The sequence below is a fragment of the Acipenser ruthenus genome, chromosome 15 (assembly GCF_902713425.1).
Source record: "Acipenser ruthenus chromosome 15, fAciRut3.2 maternal haplotype, whole genome shotgun sequence".
Taxonomy (NCBI): domain Eukaryota; kingdom Metazoa; phylum Chordata; class Actinopteri; order Acipenseriformes; family Acipenseridae; genus Acipenser; species Acipenser ruthenus.
In genome coordinates this window covers 4,514,642-4,535,177 of record NC_081203.1, presented here as the reverse complement: position 1 = coordinate 4,535,177, position 20,536 = coordinate 4,514,642, and the positions used below count along the sequence as shown (strand labels likewise).

At 39.7% G+C, this 20,536-nt stretch overlaps 1 protein-coding gene across 1 annotated transcript in view; it reads right to left on the bottom strand.

Annotated features, from left to right (window-relative positions):
* Positions 1–16,971: 16,971 nt before the first annotated feature.
* Positions 16,972–20,536, bottom strand: part of LOC117422470 (mediator of RNA polymerase II transcription subunit 27) — a 62,272-nt gene continuing 58,707 nt past the window's right edge. The window contains exon 8 of the mRNA XM_034928220.2: positions 16,972–19,242. Coding sequence (XP_034784111.1) covers positions 19,108–19,242 — 135 coding nt within the window. The 3' untranslated portion in view covers positions 16,972–19,107. The remainder of the gene's footprint in view (positions 19,243–20,536) is intronic.

Genomic DNA, 20,536 nt, shown 5'->3' with positions numbered 1-20,536 from the left:
CTCTGTCCATCTGTCACTCCATAATGGTGAACATAATCATTTTTCTCAAACATATATAGGATAGCACAGTATATGTTAATTGAAAAAGGGGGAAGGGGCATGGTGCTCTGATAAAGAGGAATTGTAATATCCTCACAAGGTTTTCTTTCCAACATAAAAATATATATATATATATTTTTGCCTTAAAGCTGGCATCTGCTCTTTGGGCTATACACTCAACTAAACTGCTCAACTAACTATCTTGAAGTCTTCCACACAGTGTCTTCAAAGTTGCAGACCTGGCAAATGAAACATGCATTTCTCATTATAACACAGCCCCTAGGAACCTGTAATATTGTGTGAGATAATGAGGCACATTTCATTCAGTAATTAAGGTTTGGTAGATAGAGCATTATATACATATTGTGAAAGATTTCACTGTTTTTAAAGGTTCGATAGCCCTTTTGAAGCAGACCCAAAGACAAGAAAGATATTTTTTAAGCACTTTCGTGCAGATTTTATTAAAACGAAAAACGACAAAACCAAAAAAAAAACCTAACTCCCATAGAGTAGTACACTATACTGTTTCACTTCCAGTTCTAACTGTATCAGACAGCTAAGTCATATACCGACTGCAGAACCCTTATGACACACAAAGGTTTACACAGTACCTGCTCTGACTGACAGTCTCTTCTCACACACACAGACTGCCCTGAGCAAACATTTAAATACCTGCTACAGGCAGGTGACATTAATTAATTGAACAAAATAATTACACCTGTGGCTGTGTGAACACAGCCCCACCCCTACATTTCTCTGGCAGGAACACAAATTTTCCCTGCCAACCCCTAACACATTCTTTTCAGGCAGGGATCTGCTCTGCCACAATATATATATATTATATATATACACACACACACACACTGTCAGAGGACAGGTTCAAGTTGGAATTCTTTGGTGGGGATTACACAGGGAGCGTCGTATTGGCTCTAGCGCTCCTGCAGGTTAAAGAGGCAAAATAGGTAGTTTATCAGCATCTGCTGAAGAGCTCCTAGGTGTAGAGACAAACGGCTGGGTTGTGGGATTGGAGGACCCCCAGTGACCCCAGTGCGCCAGAGCTCGGATTACTGTGTGAAAATGTCACGTGTAGACATTCTAAATTGGGAGGGTTAAAGTAATTGTGAACACTACATTTTAAAAAAGAACAACCAAAAAAACACTCAACAGAACTATTATTATTATTATTATTTGTTTATTTAGCAGATGCCTTTATCCAAGGCGACTTACAGAGACTAGGGTGTGTGAACTATGCATCAGCTGCAGAGTCACTTACAATTACGTCTCACCCGAAAGACGGAGTACAAGGAGGTTAAGTGACTTGCTCAGAGTCACACAGTGAGTCAGTGGCTGAGCCAGGATTTGAACCGGGGGCCTTCTGGTTACAAGCCCTTTTCTTTAACCACTGGACCACACAGCCTCCTATGGAATAATGAGATCAAAATGGCAATGTCAGTCTAATAGTGGGCAACCCCAAGACCCCTATATTCAATATCTATTGTTTTTTAACCGGGAACTATACTTCAAAAAATGAGTAAATGCTTCTTTAATAAATACTGATGCCATGGAAAATAAATCTCCTTTTCCTAGGCTTTACTGCACTTTGATTGTGTTTACTTGGGTTAAATAAATCATGAAGCATTACATTAGCTACACCACTTCTAGAGGGACAGCACAGCTTCCAAATGTGTTTCGCTGTGCTCGCCTTCACTTTTTTGAAACCAAAAGAAATGTGTTTGAAGACTGTGATTCTAACGGGAGCCAGCCCGTTCTGACTAGCATGAATACTTCAGGGAGGGGTTTGATACTTTGACACGTGAAACTTCTGTTCTTTGTCTTCCCGTTTAAACCACTCAAGTGCCTGGCTTTGAACTCCTCAAAGGAAGGCCCGGTTCCTGACCCAGCTTCCTCAGCAGAAACCCTGCTGGTGATCTGCATTTCGAAGGCTCTTTCTTTGACTGTGCTGACTGGCAGACGCCCTCCATCTCGGCAGCTCCTCTTGCCCTGTCTTCAGGAATCATGATTCATTTGTGTCCAAACTCTCTCCATGGGATTGAGTAGCGCCAGTGATAGGCAGCCCCATATTAAGCACCCCCCCTCCCGCCTTTAATTGTCATGTGTTACCTACCTACTGCTGCTCACTGCTCAGTGACACATCCCTTGTGCAGTGCTATGATTACAGCTTAGCAGAAACAGCTAGCCAAGGGATGAGTGGATTGGAACATTATTATTGACAGAGAGACCTTACGATTGTAAGTCGCCCTGGATAAGGGCGTCTGCTAAGAAATAAATAATAATAAAATAATAATAACATACAGTACAGTACAGTACAGCAGCTCTCTATGTAGCTAAAGTGCAGTATATATAAAACCTCAGCCAATTCAGCACTAACACTGATCAATCTCTTAATAATCCACATTATATGACAAGTGGAACCTCTCTGAGATTCTCTTTTTTATTGGGACTCCAAGCCCTGTTACCCTGGGATAACACAATCCAGTTTGAATAAACTAACGTCACAGAGGGTCCCATTGACAGCATAGCGACAGCAGCCTGTTGTAGAATGACTGATTCAGTGGAAGTGAGACCCAGTAGCATTAATAAATGTTGATTACCTGCTGTACAGTATCCCTTTATCATCTAGCCCCCAAAGACAGCCTGGGTGGTTCTGCATCTTCATTTCTCAACAAGCAGTGAAACATGTAGGCCAGCCTTTTGAAATACATGAAACACTCGAATTCCTCCTCCCCCTTTCGAAATAAACTTATAGATACGGACCTGACAGACCAAGGGGGGACAACAAGAAAGAATCAACATGAAACTAGGCAATACAAACACAAATCTTTAAAAAATGCGGCACGCAAATAAGATCCCTTTACAGAAATCCCAGCTCAGCAAATATTTACTTCACAAATATCCCCCTCGTAAAAGTTTGGCAGTCCCAGACTTTGAATTGCGCCTGATACAGATTAGCTGGTAATGTGGCCTGAGCGCCATTTTCATCCGCCTCTCCGAAACAGCTTATTGAAACCAGCAGCTCAGTGTGATTTCATTTTAAAAAATTGGAAAGCAGCAAACCATTGGAGTGTGTGCAGCAATCAGTAGTTCTGTAGCTGCTTTATTTATGTATGTATTTATTTATTTGAGCTCTCTCTCTCTCTAAGATTAATTTAACACATTGTCTCCCTTGCCTGTCTCTTTGGGGATTTCAGCTTCTGTCTCTTAAGCTGCCGGGGGGGGAGGGGGGGGGGGGGGTTTGGGGGTGATCAGTTATCATTGACAATGACATTTTGGAACAAAATAAAAAGTCACTGTACACAAGTCCAATAAATTAATAAACAATGAAAAAGGAACTGCAGTATTGGCTAGTAGTATAGATTCAAAAGATTAACACCTAGTTAATTGGACTCATCAGAGGGGGTTGGATCAGTATAAGAAAGAAATACTGGACAACATGAATGGAAATAAGACTTCAATTGCATAGCAGTTTGATCCATTCCTGGTTTTACTACGAGTTTAATAAGACACACCTGACCTCGTTACCTATACACTGTGGCTAATCAAGTTTATAGTAAAACCTGGATTGGGTGAAACTGCTATACACTCGGAGTCTTATTTCCAAACCACTAGTTCAACGTCAAGGATAGGGGCATCTTCTGGAACAGGTAGCTGGCAAGTATATTCAAACTGTTCCATGAAAAATAGACAAAGCATTTTTCTTCATTTCGGCTGCCAGGCAAAATTGACAGGAGAGGAAGTTGGCTGGAGTTATGAGAACCATATATAAATATAAATGAAACAGCTAGCCAAAAGAAAAAAAAACAAAACTACAGAGTTAAGTCGTTGGCCTGCATTGGCAGTCTGTTCACAGCTAGTGAGGGTGACTGTTGATACTACAGCCTCATAACTCTTTAGTGAAGCAACAGGGAATCCCAGGAGAGACAGGCATGCCAAGTTAATCACCTGGAATCTCATCATACAGGTGGTTTGCAGGGCTTTGAACAAGTCAGGGACTGAAGTCCAATTCTGTGAGCGCTATAAGAAAAAAATCAATGTATACACCAAGAAAACCAGGACTATCGGAAGCAGGCTGGGGGACAGGTAAACACACGTTAAACAGGGGGTGATTAAATACTTTTTAATGGGCTTAAATAGGCACACACTAAAAAAGGAAGCTTCAATTGCTTTAATAAATATAGCATTCAGGTTCACTGTAGCTTCTAGTACTCAAGGTTATTAATGAGCCTTGGGCCAGTCTGACATTTTGGAATCCTGACTGAAGCACAGAATCCTGCCTCAATGGATGGCACGCTGGGGAGCCAGGGCTGATTGCATAAAAAAAGTATTAAGTTTAAGTATAACACTTCAGGATACATTTTCCCTTAACTGGGGTATATGTGTTCAGCTGCTTTCTGCAACACCCTTAAACTCAAGCAAAACTTAAGGGGCAAACTAACTTCAGGTGTCTTTTGCAACGGGACGCTGTTCTCAAGGGTGGGTGCAACAGTAGGTTCAGAACAGTTTTGATTGGAAAACTGGACTGGATCAGACCTGGAGTTGGGAACTCTTCCTGATGAGGTCCATGTTCCTAATAACTGAACCAATTTAACCTCCATCCATGTCCTAAAGCATTAGACATGTTAAACCTGGGGTACACTGACCTTCGGGTCTGGAGTTGCCCAAACCTGCGCTAGAGGACAGGGATCCAATCTGGCTCAGGTCACAAAAGTATTTTTGTTGGATTTTACTCAACTTGGTGGCTCACGTCCCAAACTCAATGCAATGAGCTGCCAGTGCCATTGCCCTCACCTTTCAAAACATTTTCAAAGAGCTGAAACAAAAAAAGCAAAACAAACCAGAAGTGGAAGTGAGGCAGGACTGGGCCCCCGTTTTCTCACGGCTCCTGACCAGCATCAGCTGCATTGTGTATTGATTGGCTGATTAAGCACAAATTGATTACCAGCTGCTCATTAGCATCCCATTAGCGATGACCTATACCTTCTGAGCCCCAGCCTGGGTAGCCTCAAATGGATTAACAAGCACAATATTTCTGCTGGGGACAGAAAATCACTGAACACTTGTCAGAAAGCCCCAAATCAATGCAATTCACATTATTAACCCCGCAGGACCTACAGCAGCACTTTCCTTGCAGACATCAATATACACAATGGGTTTCATGTTTGCATTTTATTTACATTTACTATCAGTCACACTCCTCATTCATCGGATCTGGCATTTGTGCTTAGTTTCAGCTCCCTGTTTAAGGTGCATTTAAGTGTGAACATTGAAAAAGGGCAAAACATTGCCAGTGTTCACAGGCTAACCCTACAAACAGACCACAGCTTTCTTTACGTTTGTCTTTAGATTTTGATAGCTGATAGGCAATGCCAAGATAAAAGGGTGTTATGCTTAAAAAACTGAATTGTTTCTTTTGGAAAAAAAGGAGTTTTTAATTCCATTTATAAAAACAAATGATAGATAGCGAAACAAAACAAACATAGCTTTGTTACATCAGTCATCCTCTTGGTTCAGAATTCACATTTTCATATTATTTGCATGGATTTAATAAAAAAAAAAAAATAGCACCAAAAAGGGCATTGCATTAGCAGGGATATTTCATCAACTGGATGAAGTTAAGATTTTAATATTGCAGGTCCTGTCAGGCAGGTACTGATCCTGAACAATACCGCAACAGGAAAAAGGTTGATTTCATTTCAGAATAATTTTTGCATAAATTATAAACAACACTTTTAAAAACAGGGGGTTTTGGTAAGCCTTTATTTAAATTGGATACTGTGTAGCATTTATGCATTGCCTTTTATAGACTTAATGAAGGTGATATAAATGCTACTTTGTGTTTTTTTTCCTGTCCAACTTTTAGAGATCCCAACTATTTATTATTTATCAGTGTCCAGTACACTGTATTAAATATATTAACTCCCTTAGAGGAGAATAATGGTACCTAGTCAGAGATACAGTAGAGTGACTGTATTACAATCATGAACCATCAGAAATGTAAACACATTTTTCTATATATAAAGTGAACCCGGAATGAGGTCTCATTTCCAGCGAGTTCCTGGGATAATTAACACATTTAGAAATGTCTAATTTATTTTAAAGCATTGAACATTTGATATTAACCTAATATCAGAAGGTAGCTCATTCCTCTTAAAAGGAGTGTGAAAGGGATTTTGAGAGAGGTGGGTATCAAGCTCTGCAAGCCAGTACAAGTAGTGTTAATTGCAGAGAAGGGACTCTGCTTCCATGGAATAAATCACAAGGCTAAAGATATTCTGTTGTGAGCTCTGAGAGAACCCCAGGTGTGGGCTGGCAGAAGGGCAGTGTGCAGGCTGTCCCAGAGCGGAGAGGCCTGTGGAAAATGTAAATGTTACAGCCTCAGCTCGGGGAGTCTCAATGACTCAGAGTGTACCGAATGGAAATGTCTCAGCCAATCCCAGATGTGATCTCTGGCACGTCTGAAAGCTAGTGCCCTTTGTGTGTAGAGCCTTATTATACCTGTGTTCCAGTTTCCCGAATGTTGTTGGAACAGCATAGAGGTCTTGAATGTGTCTTTCAGAACTGCTATTGTTTCCAGATAATTTGATAAAGAAAATACAGCTTGTTTTAAAAGCTATGGACTTGCTTCAGTTTTTCATATTTTGTAAGTCCTGTTCAGCCAGTGTGTGTGATGCACTAAGAATGTAAATGTTAAACAACTAATGATTCAAAAAGCATTCTTCCAACATTTTTGGATTCAAATTGGATTCCAAATGAATGCCCGAAATGTTTTCTTTTGACATTCAAACTATATTGAAGGGTGTCTTATTTTGCTTCAAGAAATGTCTACTTAATAAGCAACTGTTGCATTCAGAATACAAACTATTTATTAGCATTATGCAACAATGCTTTATGACTGTATTTGCAGGCCACATTTGGTGCAGAGAGTGCATGTGTTTCTGGCTGCCCTTCTCTCTCTGCCTCTCCCTGTATGAGTATCATTAATAATCATCTGCCTGCAGGTCGATAACCTTTCAGAGGTCACTCAAAAAGGTTGAGAAAGATGGTTGTTTATAGACAGCAAAGAGGTGGGGACAATTTCACTCCCCAGGCGAAATGAGCAAGGAAGTGCAAGACTACCTAAAAGCAAGGCTTAAAAACATTTCTTTAATTTAGTATAGTTCCAGATAGTAAGACATGAATGGTGAATATTGTATAAGAGTTGTCTAGTTCTGGTGTGAGACCTGCAAGCAGAAGCTGAAATGGCTTTTCTTCTGATAAGAGACAGCCTGCACACTACGTACTGAAGATTGGAAATGAAGATCGTACAGTATTGCTATTAAACGTTTACTTTCGAATTGTGCCGTGTGTTCTATAGAAGGGATGTGCAGAAAATAACTCAACAAGAGCAATGTACCTAGATCCAATCCTTTTGGAAATACAATCCCCAGTGTTCTTCAATTAATTCAGCGCTCCTGCTTGACTGAAATATCTTTTTTAATGTTTCACAGTGCCAGTGCTTTCGATATGAATTTAAAGGAGCCTCGCAATGAGCTGGGCTGTGAACAATTTCAATCCTAAGTTCTGGAAAGCACAGCTCAATGACTGTTCCAACACTGACATATTGAAATATTAATATTTAAACCTTTATGTTTATTTCACTTTCACTTATACAGCTTTGCACAGGGAACAACCCTTTCGTTGCAAGCAGTTTAAATGAAAGCCTAATAATACAATAGCATCCAACAGAGCAGTGACTAGGGTGTGGCAGACGAGGAAGCGAAGGCAAGGGCACATCACAGAACCAGAAAGGTGAAAGGTCAAAACTATTCAATGAGAATCCTTACAATTTCTGTGGAAGTACAAATGATTTGATATAGTGTCCAATTATATTGCTCCTGCTTTGAACTGCCAAATTTAATGTCATTTCACTGCTGCACCCATTACTAATCAAGGAGGACTCATGATCAACAGGGCCCCAGTTGATTTTCCTTTTCTTTCCTTTTCAAAATCCAGTGCATTGCTCCCTGTGGGCCCCTAACCAAGATTGCCAACTTGTCACAACCAAGATTTGAACCAGCAAGCTCTCAATCACATGACTTATCTCTAGGTACTCTCCACCAAAATATGACAAAAGGGTCATTTAAAAAGAAATTTTTATTTACTGTAAAATAATTGACAGGTAATGTGACCACTTTCATTGCTAGGAAAAGAAAACAGTAATAATGTACACAATATATACCGTGTTCCTTCGAATTTAAGACGCACATTTATTTTTTATTTTTTATAAATTTAGAATCTCCAATTATTTTTAATTTTCTTACAATTTGGAATACCTAATTATTATTTTTCTCCTTCACCGCGGCGATTCCCCACACAGCTCAGGGACCCGAGGCTTAGTGGGCGTCCTCTGATCCCACAAGCCAATCAGTGTCTTTTTACACCCAGGAACCTGAGAGCAGGTGTCCGCAGTCTACCGGCCTTTGGAGAACAAAGACCAGTCCAGCAAATCTCCACCCCTGGCCTGTAGGGGTCGCCGCAGAGTGGTGAGGAGAAACAGTCTAAGCCAGATCCCACCTCCCCAACCCCAGCGCCAAGGTCAATGCGGCGCCCCCTCCTGCAGTCCCCAGCAAAGACCAGCTGCCTCGCAAAACCAGGATTCGAACTTGTGATCTCTGGTTGTATGACTCACCCTGCACGCCGCATGCCAGTGCTTTTACCAGGTGAGCCATTCGGGGACCTCCCTAAGACGCATTTTTTGAACCATTTTTTGCTTCTCAAAAATATCCTGCGTCAACAAAAGACGTGACTACCCGAGTACACAAACAGCAACTTGACTGACTGCTGAGAAAAGACGAAGACATCACTGCCTGAATACACAAGCAGCAACGTGACTTACTGCAGAGAAAAGACAAACCAAAATGTTAATGCCTCATCTCGAACCATCCATGACATACAGGCAGCTATTTTCAAAGAAGCGTCATTACAGTTCACAAATTGGGAGAAAAACAGGTGTGAGTAATCATGACTGGAAACGAGAAGCGGCACATAACTGTAATGCTCTGTGTGATAGCAGACGGCCTACAATATGCGTAATTGAGGTTGTATCTTTGTAAATGCATATCTATTTGAAGTTCTATTGTTTCCTCACATTGAGGGTAGGAAATTTGGGCTGTGTCTTAAATTCAAGGGCGTTTAAAATTCGAAGGAATATAAGTGTAGTCGGTAGAACTACCTATTAGTTTTGTTTTTCTCGCCATACTTAAACATACAACTACGGTACATTGCAAGTGCAATTCAAGATCACTGCAATATAAACAGCGACTGTACTGTACCTGCAAGTTTCCAGAGGTGAAAGGATGCACTGTCCGACTACGCCACCCTGCCACTTGTATTTTTTTGCCCACCAAACAGATGGGACTTTAATTTGAAATCTAATTCAGAAGAAGGCCTCTCTATTATCACAGCACCTCCCACACACCATGCTGGGTTTTGGTTGATGAAATCAGCCCAGTCTGCTCTTGGCAGGAGCATTGCCTCTTTCCATCTGTCCCAGAAGAGACTGCACAGTCACCCCAGCTACCAAACGCCCATACAAATAATATACAAATAAAGATAGCTTATTTAAAGAAAAAAAAAAAAAACATCTGTTTTTAATTAACATTAAACTATTTGAAAGACTAGCCAAAAAATAACCCCAAAAAGCTTTTTTCCCAACCTGCGTCACTCTCAGGAGAAGCAATATTTCACAGCTTCACACAGAACCGCTAGTAAGATATAGACAAACAGTTCTGATCGTGCCTATCGGCGTACTGATTAAAAATGTATTTGGTGGGATTAAAATATCCATGGAAAATCAATAGCTGTCTTTAAAAACCATATTATAAATCTAGATATCATAATTAGTTGATGAGTCAAAGGTCTTTATCTCTCCAGTAGGTTAGTTTGCTACAGTTTGAAGGAAAAACACAGGGCCAGATTATTTATCAGTAGTGAGAGTTAGAAATAATAATTAGATTTTCAAACAGGGGGAACTCCTTTGAGCCAGCGAGTGCGGCGCAGTTAATGAGCACAAACATGGATGCAGTGCTGCTTTCTGTGGCAGGCAGCACAGAGCGGGAAGGTTTGTAGGGAGAGCGAGATAGAAAAGGGAAAGAAAAAAATAAATACCGTGACACCAACCCGAGAAATAATGAGGAAATTAATGAAGACACTAAACAGTCTATTCCCTTTACATTCCTTACCACCACCGTGTCTCACCCCGAGCCTAATTGTAACGCTATCTATATTCTCAATAAAAGTAGACTGAAATTACGATAGCGTGCTTTGAAGCCATAGAGGCTATTGGTTAGCAGGGGAAGTCTCATGTCATTCCAATATCAAACTGGGGCTGCTGCCATTTACATCTGCACACAAGTCAAATATCACCTGTATCTACCAATTTTTTGTATTACTGCAATTCATTAATTATTTCACCAATCTCCTATACTTCCCTTATGGTATAATGTATTCACAGCCCTTGTGTTCAGCCAGCACATTTTCTTAAAACCTGTTTCTTGCATCCAGTTACTGGATGCTTATTCAGTAGCATGCGCCATCAGTGTGAGTCGGAGAGGTCGTGTTTTGCCAGCCTGCAATCCTAACTGGAACTGAGGGAGTGCCAATTGTAGTCAATTTGATCGATCTTCTGCTGATGGAAATAAAGAGGTCTGATTTCAAATCTCTTTCAAGTCCGTCTCAGTGACAGATGGAAATGTGGTATTATTGTCACTGTGTTGGACCATCTGTAAACTTTCAGAGGCCTCACAATGCTAAACCGCATACTGAAGACTGAAGTTGTTTAAAGATGGCACACATTTAAAACTGGATGTAAAGTAAGAAACATTTGCTTAAAATGAGTAAAATTGTTCAGGTTAGACTACATAGGATTAAATACAAGGAAAACAAATGATTTGTCAGTAAAGTGCTACTATTCCCGCAATGTAGCTCCAATAGACATGAAACAACATTCTTAGTAAATATTTAATTATTGTCCTTCACTTGTAGGCAAACTTCCCATCTCTAACCTTTGTCCTTTAAAGGTTAAAAAAATGCTACACATTACAGCACAAGGGGCTTTACCAAGATGTTTATTACAAAAATATACTATGAACATAATTGTGTACAACAGACACTGACGCCTTAACCTCCATGTTAGAAAGTGGCATCTGCAATCTCAGTGCATGTGCATTGACAAATGAAGCCCTGGATCTTTAAATATTCCCCAAGGCGTCTGCTCCTGATTCCACAAACTCCTCATCAGCAGCTACTGATATTGTGCTATGCAAGGTGCTTTCAGAAGAGATCAAGCAATTTACAGCTAAGGCCAAAAGCTTTGCATCACCTAGAATTTTAGAATTGAGACAGAATTAAAAAAAAAACAAAAAAAAACGATATGAACATAATTTAGATCTTTTATTCAACATCATGTAAATCAAAGACACTACAAAATGATATCGCAAAAGTAGTACAGTATTTCATGTTAGATTCTGAAATGACACATTTTTCAATTTGAATCAGTTTTTTGTTTATATGTATGTATATTCTTTTACTGCTTTGTTTCATTTTCTCAATGTGTGAATGCACCACAGTGCCGTTGAGAGGACATCATAATCCTGTTTTTTTTTTCCTTCCCAATCTTCCTTGCGCTTCATCCGCATGATACAGTACCTATAAAAATTATGTAGTATGTAGCATAAAATAGTTTAGACATTGTTATACTAGAGATGAGCAGAGACATTACTAGATCCAGTGTAACTAGCCTTTATTCTTCTTTCTAGATCTAAATGCCTCTGTAGCAGTTGTAGATTGATGGATTTGTAATATTGGCTTTGAGAAGCAATTCAGTCTGCTGGAATCGATCATTTTCCCTTCAATCACATTCCCTTTCCAATTATATTATTTGTAAACCAGCGGCAAAATGTTAAAACTTACAAACGCACAGGACATCAGAGGTACAGTAGATGCATCATTTTAAGTGAGTATTTTTTTTAAACGGTTCATAGAATTTTAGTGCAGAGTGATGTGTCAACTTGTGCCGGCTGGCCCCCCAGAGATGAATCTACCCCTTCTAGAATGCTGCTAGCCAATCAGAGTGCTCCCTCGTACCACGCGGTCTTATAAAACCTCAAATCTCATTATCTCGACTTGCTAGTAAGTGCTTAAGCCGTTGACAAAGAGCTGACATTTCATGTGTCAAAGTATCCCAACAGTGTTTATAGTTTCACAGACCTTTACTAGCTTGGGTAAGCAGTAAATGAGTGATCCAGTTCTGTAAAAACAAAACCCGACTACTTCTTACCAACCTTGATAAAAAACTTTTAATTGAGCGCGTAATCAGTATCTTCTAATCTATAGAGGCACTACAGTGCCTCAACTGCCTAGCTATTCTGATTAACCGCAATCTCTTTTCATACTCCTACCTGTACAGGATGGAAGAAGGCCAAGATTAGAGCTAGATAATGACATAACTATCAGAATGCACCATTGTGAGGATGCTCCAGGAGCAGCTTTGCAGACGTGCAGCATGAAAGGTTCAGCTTGCTTCAACAGCACTCCACACCGCTGTGAAAACGGCATGAATATTTTAAACAGCATCAATCTGTCAGCATGAACTCTTTTCCCGGATCAAAGGGAGACAGGCGTGTCTACCTGCCAGGAATCAGTAGACATGCATTCTTGGCTCATCTGCCTGTGGGAGTAATCACTGCAGACGGGATACGCACCTGTGGAAACGGGCAAGGACTTGGCCATCAATCACAGATCACCTCCACTTCCAAGGTTATTAATTTCACTTTCAGATCAGCCGTTTCCCTCGCCAGTCGCTTCTGATTTCACTCGGGTACTGCAACAACCAACTCTGGAAACTTAAGACTTGGGACGGCATTTTGTAAATGTACCTTGAATACAGTGGAATTAGAGCTCATCTTCATTCCAGCTTTTGAATTTTAACAGGTGATATTTCAAGTAGCTTCATGTGTGGGATTTTTAAGGGCGGGTCAGCCCACTTCTGACTATAATCTTGTGTCTGAGCCTGGTGGAGTCCGGGTTGACAGCCTTGTCTCATGTGGAGAGTCAGCAGGCTGGTGTGGTAATCCACAGTCCCACTGCGCTTTTCTATTGATTAGCAATTGATTTAATTTGCAACAGCTGATTAACCCCTGCTCCAAAATGAAGGAATCTGCAGGAGCTCTTGATCTGCCAACAGCTAACCTCGGGAAGCCGGACACTTAGAAAAGGTATTATCAGTTCACTGCCCCCAATTACAACTCCAGTCCAAAACGTCTTCCTGAGATAAGGATTACGGAAAAGGAAATGTAGGGTGTAGACAAACTAAGTCACTTGATCGGGTTTTGATTGAAAGATTACAGGGTAAAACTTGGCTCCACTCTCTGGATGACCATTTCTGTTTACATCAAACCACAAAAACGAGTGCCTTGAATTTCAGATGCACCCGGTGGTGGTTACATGGAGGGCTCACTAGAATTTAGCATTTCTTCTATTTTATTAAGATACAGTTGGGTAATGTGTTTTCTTTATTTAAACCTGTAACCACTCATGAGCTGGGCTGTATTTTCTTCAAAAAAATGACTCATTTCACAGCACTTTGCGGTCTAAAAAAATATATCGATATTTCATGATATTAAATGCACTATTTATTAAAACTAAATATTGTGTTGTCCCATTCAAAATGGATTATTATCCAATAAATGTTTCTAAATATTTAAATGGGTACCTCAAAAACAATAAATGCTAAATCACAAAATATTTCATTTTTTATCTCCACCTTTTAAAAACATTCTATTTTCACCATCAGTGAATTATGAAACAAAAAAAAAAACATTAAATATAACAAGACAGGTGAAATGTCCCCTTTTTGTACAAGACAGAGTGATGTTGAGCAGAAATATTTTTTTTACTGAAGACGTGTATGTTTCCACTATTCTTTCAGAAATGGGAATTTTCACAGATTACATGGCAATGGGTATATCCACAGACCTGTGCGTATTTTGTTATCTTTGTATTTGTGTTGTATTGTTATTATTTAAATGTATGTATTTGACCTGTTATTTTAGGTCAGCAGGGAAGGGTTAATTGCCTTCACTGCCAAATCAGTTCACGTGTAGAATGTGCCTGAGACCGATTGAATGATTAACAAGCAATCGAGCTCAGGCACAGCTGTATATAAGAGGCAGGAACCTCTCAGTCTGGGTTTGTTCAGAGGAGGAAGGCAAGTGAAAATATCCAAGAAGCTTCAAAGAAATATAAACAATTGGTACTGGTGCTGGATTTGGACCAGCACGATACTTGTTTGTTCAGAGCGTTGGTTTGTCTGTTTATTGTCTGTCTGTTTTGGCCACCGTGCCGTTTGCTTTTGGTATCAGTGTTTTGTTTTGTTTATTTTGCAATAAACGCGCTTCAACTCTCAGTACTGAGCCTGTGGATTTCTTCCTGGTCTGACATCACCCACAAGCCATCTGTGTGACATGACCATGAAAAAAAATACTGAATCTTAAACTTATTGGTCCAGCAGATCCATGTTCTTCTTATCTGGGTTAAGTTTAGCATTCAACAGTACATTTCCCAGTTAACTGCAGAACTGCTAAGGCAGAAGAATCCTGCTGAAATAAATCCTTCTCAGCAAGACAGAGGAGAGTAGCTTGGCACTTCCTGTCTATTTGTGTAACATCTTTGTTTGCCTGTACTTTACAGCAGTGATCCCTCATCTCAGCCAGTGAGCCGACACTCTGACAATGTCCTTGGACTTCCCTTGATCCTTACTCTGGGGTTTCACTGGTTGAAAGCCAAGCTGCAATGTGGTAATACAATTCAAGACACTGGAATATGACATTTCAAACCCTGAGCTCCATTCTCTCTTTACCATTTACAGCTCATTATAAAATAGGTTTTGTAGATGTAGTTGGAATTACATTTTAATGTTAGCAGCTTTAAAAAACAACCAAAAACTGCAACGATGATAACTGTAATTATTCTTAAAACTGTTAAATGCCAAAAACATAAATTATTTATATTTATATATATATATATATATATATATATATATATATATATATATATATATATATATATATTTTTTTTTTTTAAATCAGTTTTTGTACAATGGCGTTATAAATATGTCCAAAACGTAATCATCATTAGAATAGTTTTATACAGGCACGTATTCTTTGAATTATTGTCTAAATATTTTGAACATTTCAAGCAATAAAACAGTTGCAAATGAAAAAGTGAAGCTTGTTAGCTTACACTGATTTGCAGTTTATTCAGGAGCACCAGGGTCATAACTGGAACTGGCTCTCTGAGAGCAGGGCGGGGCGGGGCGGGAGATCCCTGACCCTCTTTGCATGTTTATTTCTATGTTCTCTTTGCAGCGTTTCACTCTCCCTCTCAAGTGTACTGAAGCTCACTACTCTCCTTGGAAGTCCAGCCGTACCGGCCTTCCTCAGAAAAGGCGACCCTTGTAAGCAGGGGAGACCTCTGGACTTCTCCATCTTCTCTAATCTTCTGCTATCCTATTTTTTGTTTCTCCTTGGGGGAAGTGAAGCTTGCTTACCAGCCTTGGAGGCCCAGATGTGCCGACCACACCTCCACGAGAACGGCTCTCTGTTCCTCTCCCATACACACATATACATACATACATACATACATATACACACACGCATATACATGCACAAATGCCATATTCCTATTATAAGGAGCAAAGAAAAACTACTTAAAAAAAAGTTGCAGTTTAAAAATGTAAGTCTGTTTACCTAAGCTTGATGGCTTAATCATGCAATCAATAGCATTCTCAGGGGCAGGGGAGCGAGAGGCGAGAGGGCTGATGAAAAACACATTAGGGCAGAGGCATGCCTGGGTATAGAAAATTAAAACCTGCACTGCTACATTTATCCAATATCGACAGGAAAATTAAAGCAAGCAACCATTTTTCCCCTCTGTTTAAAAAAAAAACCTTCATGGAGAAAAAATATATATCCCAGACTTCAATTAATACTGTTTGTTCTTCTTGGCTTTCGAATAAAAGGGGAATTTGATAACCTTTAGTATTAATGAATAACAAATGTAGGCTGTGCTGTATTAGACGGCTAAAAATAGGAGGGCAGTATGAGCAGAGCTGGCTTATATTTTTTCATGGAAAGCAACCAAATAAGTTTGTTGGGAGATCACTTCGATCGCTCTACTGTCTGGGGAATTAGATAGTCTTTATATATAAAATGAGGAATTAGATAAGTCTTCTCATGATTGCTAATACCTGCGCAGGTGTAAAATCCCAGCGAAGTCTGGTGACGTTGCACAGCCAGGACAAGAACCTGTGCTTCCCTGACTGTATGAACCACCTTGCACGCCACGCGGCCACGCTTTTACCCACTTCTAAACCACTAGTTCTCAAATCCAGTTGCTGGTGTCTGTAAATAGTCCAGGTTTTCATTGCCCATAAAATACATCACACTCACAACGCCTAAGACTTTAGATTGCTAGTTAATTGTTAGTAGTTAGAACCCTGGTTGAAAAAAAAAACATGCACCTTATTTTTTTATTTTTTATTTTTTACACACACCAGAACTGGAGTTGAGAAACACTACTCATTTTTTTTAATCTGCTATGAAATAATCTGTATATAAAAGAAAGATAACCGTGAAACAGCACATGCTGACAAATGTGTTAAAACACACCAACCCCACAATATGTTCTTTGTTGAAGTGCCTCATACTGGGACTGTTATAGGACTTGCTTGAGGCATTTCCTATGCAGACGAACGTGCCAGGGGTGCATCAAGGAATAACCCCGACTCATGCTGTGCCAACTGCTGCTAAACAATTAGCATGCATCTCAGAACGCTGCTCCACAAGCAATATTGAAGAAAAAAGAAAATGCAACATATTGCTTGTATTAGATTTATTTTATTATACAAAAAGTAGAAAAAAAATGATTGAATCTTTTACAATGCTGTTCAGATGAAGTACAAAGGCATTAGATCCAGTAGCAGCCAGTCAAGCATTGAGAATGCAAATCATTCACTTCCAAATGGAACAAACATTCAAAAGGTTTAAACCTTGGCCTGGCCAAAATATTTACACTGGTATCATGAAATCATCAAGACACCAAGAACCTGTATGACAATCTGAATTAAACTAGAAGTGTCAAGGATGTGCTAACTGCATGTTAACACATCACACTAGAATAAACTGAATCTCAGAGCCTCTTGGGAAGCTTTAATGGAGAACTGGAAAGTGTTCTTAGTATTTACAGCTGGAAATAGTTACACAGGGTTTGATTAATGAATTGTTCAAAGGCCAACATGGAAACGTGGAAAAAGTCTTTGCATATTTACAGAAGCTGTTTGCGCTCTGGAAATCGTTGCAAAAAGTGATCTGCAAGTAACCCAATTAGACTGTATCTTGAAAAGGGGACACTGCATCTCCTGCACCTTTCAATCCTCAGAATCAAATTCAATCTTGCTTACTCTGTGCTTTCTTAGGAAAAGCAAATGTCTGAAAAACCTGGAGTATTGTTATGTAACATTTAGCAGTGCTGTTTCTTTATCAAGGGGTTTGCTCGAGCACAGATTGCAGAGGGACACAAGTTTGATTTTGTCATGACAATATACTGTTGCACAGTAATCTGAGGATAAGATTGAATCCAATTTTCAACATCTTAGTGAAGATCACTTGTCATCACCTTCCATTATTTTCTATCTATAATCCCATTAAATCATGTACAGTATACTAGATCCCTACAAAAAATGAAAAACTACTAGTAGTATGCCTTACTTCAATTATAAACTCTTGTTTCTGATTTGCAAAGAACCTTGACAATATTATACTGCATATTTAAAATTACACGTGCAGAAGACAGAACATTTTAGATTTCAAATAGCTAATTATTGCAATTAATATTAGACTGATTTGTGTAGTAATTGACTTGTCAGTGCTGCTCAATTTAAATCTAAATAGCCTATTTGTTTAATTAAAGTAAAAATAAAGTATTAAAAAAACGAATTAATACTGAATTAAGAAATAAAATGTGTTAGCTAAAGCTTACTGGCATACTACCCTAGTACCATATACATCAATCAAGTAATGACATCATTTATTCCATGATGACGTCACTGCAGCTTGCCATCTCTCTATTCTAAGCATGCTTGTTCTTGCTTTCTGACAGTGATGCACTGTCCAGTTCTGGCTGTCCAACAAGAAATCTATGGGAGCGTGTCCGCACTAGTGTGTAAATCACTTCTGTGTAGCTTCAGACACTGGTGTGCCGTTTATCAGTTAACAAAATGTGTGACTACCAGCAAGCGAGGTGTGGAAGAAACAGATGCAGATATAAAAAAAATATGTTATCTTGTGGAGCAAATGTCAAATCATCAGAGATAGGACTGTACCTGATAAATCACAAGAACAGCACTTTCGTACATTACTGACGGGCTGAGATTTTAACCAGAGGCTCGCTCTGACTGGATTTCATGATACAACCTGGAGGAGAATAATAAAATGAAACAAGTTACTCATGTGACAGTTCTGTTCTTACTTGTACATTTAAGCCACTGTCTGTATTCACAAGAATCAGATTATTTGTATATAGTGTTTTGAAACTTTGGCTGATTAGGTACTACTTATTATTTCCTAATTGAAAAACAAACCCAATGACTTGGTTTGCAGACTCTCCTGAGATTTATAGTTATGACTAATTATATGTACTCCAGCTGCCAGAGAAAATACATATTCTTCCTTTCTTATTTATTACAAACGTGATGCACCATGAGGGATTACAACTCTGGGGTGGAACTACAGGCGCTTCCCTGCTGATCTTTGTAAAAACATCTTAATCCTAATCTGAAGGGATTTCCGTGCTGGTTCATTCAAAATCACAGAACATTGGTGACTGAGTTTGGACCCAGGCCTCCAGCAGTTCAATTCTCATGCAGTGACCCACTGCTTTAACCAACTGAACTGCTGCAGACTGGATGCCAATAGTGACTCCTGACCCAGACCCAGTCCCGTGGTTCTTCCCAGGTTACTGCCGGCAGGTATCATGGAAAGCCTCGAGAGTGCGGAAATCCCTCCAGGTGGGAGGCAGCCCGTCCTGCAGATACTTTCCGCAGCGCTGGCAGGGAGCTTGGAATAACTTGATGTAACTTCTCAACCAGGTCTGGAAACAAGCAGAAAAAAAAAATGATGCAGCAGAGACATGCAAACTGGTGGACAATAGCAGTCTTGGGTATCCACAGATGTACCCTTTCTTTTAAATCCAGTGCTGAATCACACTCTCTATTCTGCGTTGTATGAAGAGTATAGCCTTTTCTTAGTCTGGATGCAAAGCCTTTGTTACAGCTGCTGGGGTCAGTATTGCAGCCTGGTTTACTGTTTCATTCAGTTCTATAACCAGTGCATTACATTCTGTCCTTCTGTATGACCTCTATTGAGCAGTGTAAGCCCGCATCACCAGCAGTCACTGTTTAGTCAGTTTCTTAACTGACTCCATATATTGATTCTTGTTCATTAAATTAAACATTTTCTGTAAGATTAAGGAACACGTATGAAAACATGTCTTTTGAAAAGGTACTGTACATGGATGTGATGTCCCACCTGCCATAGGAGAGCTGTTTCTAAAAGGGGTTAAAATAAATGCTTATTTAAACCAACAAAAGCCACAGAAGGATGCAGATAGCAGAGAGACAGCTGTGTGATCCCAGCCCGGCAGGGACGCGAGGAGAGATAGAACAAGAGAAACCAACACTAGATAGTCAGCGGGCTTGAATCAACATCAATGTCACTTTCACACAGCACCTGCTGCTTTCTAGAGGTACACATGCAACTGGATATCATGCTGTAAAACTGACAGAGGATCTTCTAGTATGATGTAACGCACTTTGACTACCTTTTCATTTTGATATCTATTGTACTTTATAACAACAATACTCCCAACTTTGCGCACTAACTTGGCAAAAAGGAAATTTTACTGAAAATAAACCGTTTCAGTGTCTTATATGGAAATATACCAGGCTCTGTAAACTGCAGTTTAATAGTCTGCAGTGTTGAGAGTTATGCTCTTGTACTACAGTACAGTTCTGTTATTGGAATATAACCCTACATTCCAAATGTACACCAGGAATGGAAATAAGACTCTCACTGCAAAGCAGTTTGATACATGGTTTTACTGTGAGTTTAATAAGACCCACCTGAGCTTGTTACCTATACACTGTGGCTAACCACGCTTGTAATGGGGGAATGGGTGAAACTGCTATGCAATAGGAGTCTTGTTTCCATCCCTGCACACATTTAGAATACAGATTTAAAAATGAAAGGTTTAGACCGGCTATTGTCAACGAGCATCTTCTCTTGCCAGGAAGCTTCCCGCAGCTGTTAGATCCTGGTACATTACCTATCTGAATCGCAGCCAGCCTTCCTTAATTTCAAACCAGATTGCCTGACTACCTGCAAAG